The 7,025-nt window shown below is 52.3% G+C and overlaps 1 protein-coding gene across 2 annotated transcripts in view; it reads right to left on the bottom strand.

Annotated features, from left to right (window-relative positions):
* Positions 1-2,271: 2,271 nt before the first annotated feature.
* CFAP77 (cilia and flagella associated protein 77) overlaps positions 2,272-7,025 on the bottom strand; it is a 125,425-nt gene continuing 120,671 nt past the window's right edge. For both annotated transcript variants that reach the window (XM_070595413.1, XM_008524362.2), the window contains one exon: positions 2,272-3,174. In XM_070595413.1, coding sequence (XP_070451514.1) covers positions 3,052-3,174 — 123 coding nt within the window. In that variant the 3' untranslated portion in view covers positions 2,272-3,051. The remainder of the gene's footprint in view (positions 3,175-7,025) is intronic.

Genomic DNA, 7,025 nt, shown 5'->3' with positions numbered 1-7,025 from the left:
AGAGGGGGAAGGGCCGGGCACCTCCTTGGCCTCCTACTCGGACTTGCCAGAGGGTGGCGCTGTAGGACAAGGAGCTGAGGGCCTCTCTGCTGAGAGCCGCTTCCCGCCAGGGCCGGGAGCACCCAGAGGCTGGGGTCTCCAGAAAAGGATGAAGGGTGGTACTCCCAGGACATCTGTCACAGCCCCAACAAGTCCCACAGCACGCGGTCTGTCTGCTGCTGAAGCAAGAAGCAGTCAGATAAACAAAAGAGATCTTCAGTAGCATTTTGTGGGCAAGTCCATACTTTCCCGCCAGTGGTCTAGGTCCTTGGAAAAGCAGGCGGAGAGGGCCACTTACCATGGGTATCTCTTTTGTTGCCATAGCAGAGCTTGAGCCACCCTTCAGGGGACAGAGCCCAATTTCAGGTCCTCCAGGAAATTCTGCATCCTGGTATGCCCTCCTCCCTTTTCCGTATTTCAGATTTCAGAGCAAAACAGTGTGTTCAGTTCAAAATATCTTTACCTTCTTGATGCATCTGGACACAAAGGCTCTTGTCCTTTGAACATCTTGCCCTCGTCCCTCAATCACAGGGTTCTGGTTGTCTCTTTTCACTGTGCTTTATTAAGAAGAAAATAGTCATTCACATTTGCCTATTGCTTGAAAGCTCCAGACCCTGTGCTAACCATGTTATACACATTCTTTAGTGTAATCATTATCTAATTTAGCTGGAGGAGATGTGCTGTACTATGTTGGGGTCCTGTTTCACAGATGAGGCACAGAGAGGTGAGGACCCTTGCTCGAGGTCACACAGAAATTATTTGGTGGAGCTGAGCTTCGTGCCCTTGACCACATGAGGTGGCTGCCCGGCTCGGCGGCCAGGCCCCTCGGGCTCTCCCCTGCTCCCACACAGGCTCCGCTGCTCCCTGTGGGTCAGAGGGCTTCAGCGTGGCTTTAGCCAAGATGAGTGGGGATGCTTGTTTCCCTCTGGTTTGTGTGGTGGGAGGGGAATTTCAGGCCCTTGGGGTGGCGTGGGGTCGGTCTAGGCCCTGGCTGAGCCAGGTTCCCGGGGGGTTAGTGTGTGTGGCATTTTTATGGAATTGGCTTCTAAGGAGCTGCAGCATCTGCATGTGTTAGTGGGGAGCGTTAATCAAGAAACTCTCTCAGATCTGTCATCACCAGACCCAGGAGTGTCTCCCTGCCGAGGCCAATGGACTTTCCCTGCTAGGCACTCAGCCTGTAGGGAGCATGAGCCACAGCCGACATTCATGCAGTGATCATTCCACAGATAGCCCTGGGCATTTAGCATGTGCCGGGTCCTTGGGATCTGGGCCCTGGGATCTGAGATCCTGATCCCGTGCAACTTCCCCTCTAGAGGAGAAGACAGGCAATAAGTGAGATCGTTGCTTTGCAGAGAATAAAACAGGTTGGTGTGAATTTAACTGGTGGCTGTTTCAGGGAAGGCCTTTTGAGCAGGGCGCTTGACTTTTGAGCTGAGATCTGGATGACAAGAAGGGATGGGCAGGTGACAATCTGGGGCCCAGATATTCCAGGCAGAGGGAAAAGCAAGCACAAAGCTTCAGGCAGGAGTGAGGGCTGTGGCCTGTGGGCAGTGAGGAAAGGTGTCAGAGATGGGAGAGAAGCAAGAGGGACGGCCCTCGGCTGTGTTACCCAGGGTGCTGCTGTGAGGAGTGTGGATTCTACTTCAAGAGCAACAGAAGCCACTGAGCGCCCAGGGGCTGCGCCATGGAGCATGGAGGTGAGGGTGAAGCTACTGCAATTCTCCAGAGAGACGAGGGGGGCTCAGAGGGAAGTCGAAGGATTAGGATGCTGTTGGAAGTAGCGTTGAGGGGCTTGTTGATGGATTTAATGTGAGGTGAAGGAAACAGAGTAATGAAGGATTTTGGCTTCGGCAGCTGGGTCAATGGTGCCCTCCATTACAAGATGGGAACAACAGAGGGAGAAGCAAGTTTGGTGGAAAAAAAAAACAAGTGTCCTGTCTCGGCTGTGTTGGTTTGAGATGAATACTAGATGCTTGAGTGGAGACGTCAAGTGGGCAGTTGGAGAAATGAGTCTGGAATTCTGTGGAGAGCTCTGGGTTGAAGGTCAACAATTGGGAATCCTCAGACTAGAAGTGAGATTTAAAAACTCGGGCATTTGCCTGACTCCATACAGGCACTGTCGAGACATCTTGCAGAAGGCAGTCTACCTTGAAGAGGTTCCAGGTGGTAACGACATCATCTGAAGAGTTTGAGGTTGGTTCTCACACCAACCGCACAATAAAGACACAAGAGGAGGGTGACACATGCATTTTTAATTTAAAATAGATCAGTATATAATTTGTGGGGAGAAGCCAAAGAACAGGCAGAAAGATGGAGGTAAGAAGAGCCGGGGAGTTTGGCTGAGAAGTCCCTCAGCCTGGGCGCTTTCAGCCTGCCTGCTCATCCAGAAGGCTCTCTCCTTCCTAGGGGGTGGCCTTCCGAGGTCACTCTTGGTGGAGAAGCCCATCTCGGCCTGCCTGATTGACAGGCCCCAGCATGTAGGAGAGGAGGCAGGCCCCAAGTAACGGCCAGTGTTGGCTCTGCCTGCCCTCAGGGGTCCCAAGGCGATAAAACTGCCATGGGGAGACATCAGACTTCCCAAAAAGAGCCATTAAAACTCATGTTAGGAATAGAAAATGAGGCTTTCAAAGCATGTTACTGTCACGCTTTCTGCAAAATACACAGGTTGTTCTGAACACAGTGGGCAGAGTCGCAGATTCGACCCTTAGTCTGGAGTCCACAATCTGCCTTGTACCTTGGGTTTATCTCATCAGGTGAGGGCTTAAGAACAGAGACAAGTGGCAGGCCAGAGGAGAGGGAGTCCCTTAGTCACGGGTGGCTGGGGCTAAGGTAAGCTAGTGTTGGTGAACTAAAAAGTGTGGGGGGGAGGGCACTGTTATCAAAAATAATGAACTGAAGACCTGAATCTGAGGGCCTTGCTGAAGCAGAACTCCCATAAAAATGGGGGAGCATCTTATGAGTTGGGGCAAGAAAGATGCGTCCTTCAGGGAATTTCCTACTGGCCAGAAGGCTCTAGGGGTGGGTGTAGTTGCCCATCCTCAGGGTCCCCTGGCGCACAGCACACTCTTCCCGGTGAGCTTTGAACGCTCTCTGGCGATCGTCCTCGGTGGGGAAGGTATCCAGATGGGCGCCCACCTGTGGACAGAAGGGAAGAGCAGGTCAGTGGGCATGAGTGCTCCGGGGGCACTCGTGCAGGTGCTCCCCTTGGCTCCCTTGCCTGCCCCCTCCTTCCATCTTAGAGTAAGAATAAAAATAGCTGTAAGAGGGAAGGGAGTGAAGAGCAAGTCCTGTCAGCGTCCTGGCACCGCAGGCTGATGAGCTATGGATGATGAGACTGGCTTGCCTGGGTACCAGCGTTTTCCCTTCTGTCCAGCTCATTGCCGAGGACGATGTGTACGTGATAAATACACCTGACAATGACTGGAATCACCCTGCAGAGGGACATCAAGGCAGCATTGACCTTCACAGGCTGGTTTTCCACCACTAAGTGCCCCCAGCAAGCCACCCCTTCTGAGGGGTGCCATCCTCTCCCTGGTGCCATCCGTGCTCCTTCACAGGAGGGTGATCTAACCCCCCTCCTGAGGGTAGCAGCTGTGCTGTCAAGGACAGACACTCCATAGGACCCGAACCAGAGCTTACGTATGTGTTACCTCGCCCTTCCGGAGGAAACATGTGAGGCAGACAGACCCAAAGAGTGGGAGCTGCTTCAGTTAAAATTGTGTGCAATCAGTGTTTCTGCTTGCCCTTCCTTCTGGAGGAATGGTGGGGGTGAAAGGCCCTCCTGTCTCCTGGGTCTGTTACATCACCTCCAAGTGTGAGAAAATCTCCCTAAAATGGCATTTCTACGTTAGGATAACCTAAGGAAGATAATCACACAGCTATTCTATTACAATGGACAGAGTGGCGCATGTGTGTGTGTGTGTGCATGCGCGCACGCAATGAACACAAATAGCATGAGCTCAGCCCTCCCCGGGACGGGGGGCAGGGGTGGGAGGCCTCCGGGGAAGAGACACTTCAGGGGATGCTTGAAGGATGAGCAGGGGTTTCCCAGGCTCAGAGGGAAGTGTGCATGCTGGTCCTGGAGCCAACCAGAGCTCAAGTTCACAAGGTGGCTGAGGTGGAGGGTCTGCAGGCAGGTGCCCTTTGGGTTTGCAGGAGCAGCTGAAGGCTTGGCCGTGTCTTCACGGTAAAGCAGGACCCACGCTCTGGGACGGCCACAGGCTCTTGTCAAGAGTCCAGGCCAGGGTCGGCCCCCCACGGGGGTTAGCTAGACCCACAGTGCTCCAGGGAGCCCTCCGGTGACGAAAAGTGAGAGAAAGGAAAAACGAGAGGAGGACAAGATGTTAAAAGGAAGTAGAGGGAAGACAAGGAGGGACCCGTTAGGAAAGACTCTGTACTCGGTGCCCAGCAGGGAGCACCGAGGCCTGGGCTCCCCGCCCCGGGCTTTCACCCCGGGAGAAAGTTATGACCCTTAACCAGAGCCCATGGCCCAACCGTGGTTTCCTGGGCACTAAGTTCTGGATCCTTTCTAGAACATTCTGCTGCAGCTGTGGCTCTCACTGTGTCCATGATGCTCCCTGCATCTCACTCATGAGGTGAAAAGGGACAGGGGGCTACAGAAGCTTGTTAGAAATCCATAAAAATCAAATGATGATGAGTAGATTTAGTTATTCCAGGACATAAGATGACGTTCTTCACTCTCTGGGGATTGTAGACCCTTTGGAGACTCTGCAGAAAGCCGTGAACCCTCTCCTCTGGAAAAAAATATACACAAGTCCTAACATACAACACAGTGCAGGCCATTTCAAGATTCATGGACCTTTTGTGAGTCTTCCATGGACCCTCTATGGCCGCGTTTCCTGGAGCCATCCTGGCCCTGGCCTCAGGCTTCAGATTTCTTGGATCTGCATCAGGATCGTCCTGGTATCTTGTAGCCCAGGCAGGGCCTGAGCCCAATCTCAAAGCTGCAGATCCACCAGGACAGGGCCCTTACCACAGTCGCCTAATGCCCACCAGGACCCGATCAACACCTGGTGCTCAACTCGTTTCGATGAATCAACCCATGATCTTGTTCTCGGCTCAATCGCCAGTTTCAGAAAGATTCCCAAAGGGCCTCACAAAAGTTATTGAGAAAAGACCCCATGCATTGTGCAGGAAGAAGATAGCCAGTAAACAAAAAGGCTTCCAAGGACACCTCTGTGTCGCCTCTGGCAAGGAATGGCTTGATTTTTACACTGTGACATGGTTTTCCTGACCCTGTGCTTCCCAGAAGGCAGCTAGAGATGCTCAGTGAGGCTGGCACGTTGGTCTTCAGGGGCCTCTTGGGCACTGTGACTGATTCTGATGCCCAGCCAGCTGGGACGTAGGTCCCCACGGTCTTCTGTAGCATTCAGAGTGACAATAGTTCTGTCCCCCGTGGCCAGTCACCAATGATGCTTAACAAGGAAGTGTAGCTCTGTAGTCCACATCTCTGCCTTCTCCACGAATCCTTTTCTGGCCCCAAAAGATATGTCCACATCCTGATCCCCAGAACGTGTGAATAGAATCTTGTCTGTAAAAAGGGTCTTTGCAGACGTAATGAAGGATCCCAAGATGAGAACACCCTGAATTATTCAGCTAAGCTCTAAACCCAATGACAAGCATCCTTGTACGAGACAGAAGACACAGACACAGAGGAGAAGCCACATGAAGACGGAGCCACAGACTGGTGCGACGCGGCCACAGCTCAGGAACTCCAGGAGCCACCAGGAGCTGGAAGAAGCAAGAAAGCATTCTCCCTTAGAACCTTCTGCGAGAGTGCGGCCCTGCTGAAACCTTGATTTTGGATTTCTGGCCTCCAAATTTCCGAATTTAATTTATTTCCAAATTTTTTTATTCTCCAAATTTATTCTGGAGAATAAATGTCTATTGTTTAAACCGCCAAGTTTGTGGTAATTTGTTATAGCCAGCTCAGCAAACTGACCCCTCCCTCTAGGCATTCTCTGGCAGTCCAGCCTGTGGGACTAATGGGCAGAGTGATGGTGGGAGGTGGGCGGAGTCGATGGCGGGGTGGGGGTGGCCGGTGTTAATTCAGTGTTTACAGTGTGTGGTGCTGATGGTGAGAAGTTCAGAACTCACTCTCATCTCCTTAGGAGGTGGCGGAGGATCCAGGTCCTAAGGCACTGCTCAGCTTAGCGGTAATCAGGTTAAAACCAGCATGAAAGAGAACTCTAGTAGAAATTTTCTCTTCTGTAATCTCTGTTTACTTAAAAACTTCAATGAGGAAGAAATATTCATCCATCTGTCCATCTAAAAAATGTTGATGAAGCACCTAATACATGCCAGGACGACACCCCCTTTGTACTCCAGCATTCCAAGTTCCATTTCTCTCTGGGTTTCCTGAGGGGACATTTTGGGCACAGGAGGCTCTCCTCTATGACTGACCACACACACTCTGCTACCTGCTGTGTTCTCAGCAGCACTGGGCTGGCGCTGGGGGAGGCAGAAGGCGTGTTGCATGTGGTCTCTGATGTTGATGAATTCCCATTCCGAGTAGAATCTTGTGGGGTTAAGTCACCCAAGACAGGGAGCTCAAGCAAGCGCCCAGCACGGAGCCCTGCAAGGTGGAGTCTGCACCTGTCCTGTTCCCTGAGGACCCTCAGTGCCTCGCATGGGGTCTCGCATTCGGGAGGTGTTTAAAGAAAGTTGGAAGGGTGAACAAATGAGTGAATGAACAAGTGAGTGAAGGGAGGAAGTGGGCAGAGTTCACTCGGCTTCAGGTGGTCAGGGAAGGCTTCTCAGGCTAGGTGGGTCTTGAATGTGGCCTGGAAGGATCCGGATGAAGGAAGAGAGAAGAGAGGGGCGGGAGGGAAAATGGTGTCAGCAGAGGTGGAAGGGGGTGCGTGCCTCCTGGGCTTGGTGCCGCATGAGTGTGAAGGTGAAAACCATAGGCGATGCTTAGTGGCTGGGTCTGATAGACTCTCCTAAAAGCCAACTCAAGCGAAAGC

The sequence above is a fragment of the Equus przewalskii genome, chromosome 26 (assembly GCF_037783145.1).
Source record: "Equus przewalskii isolate Varuska chromosome 26, EquPr2, whole genome shotgun sequence".
Taxonomy (NCBI): Eukaryota; Metazoa; Chordata; class Mammalia; order Perissodactyla; family Equidae; genus Equus; species Equus przewalskii.
This window is presented reverse-complemented; position numbering and strand designations above follow the sequence as displayed.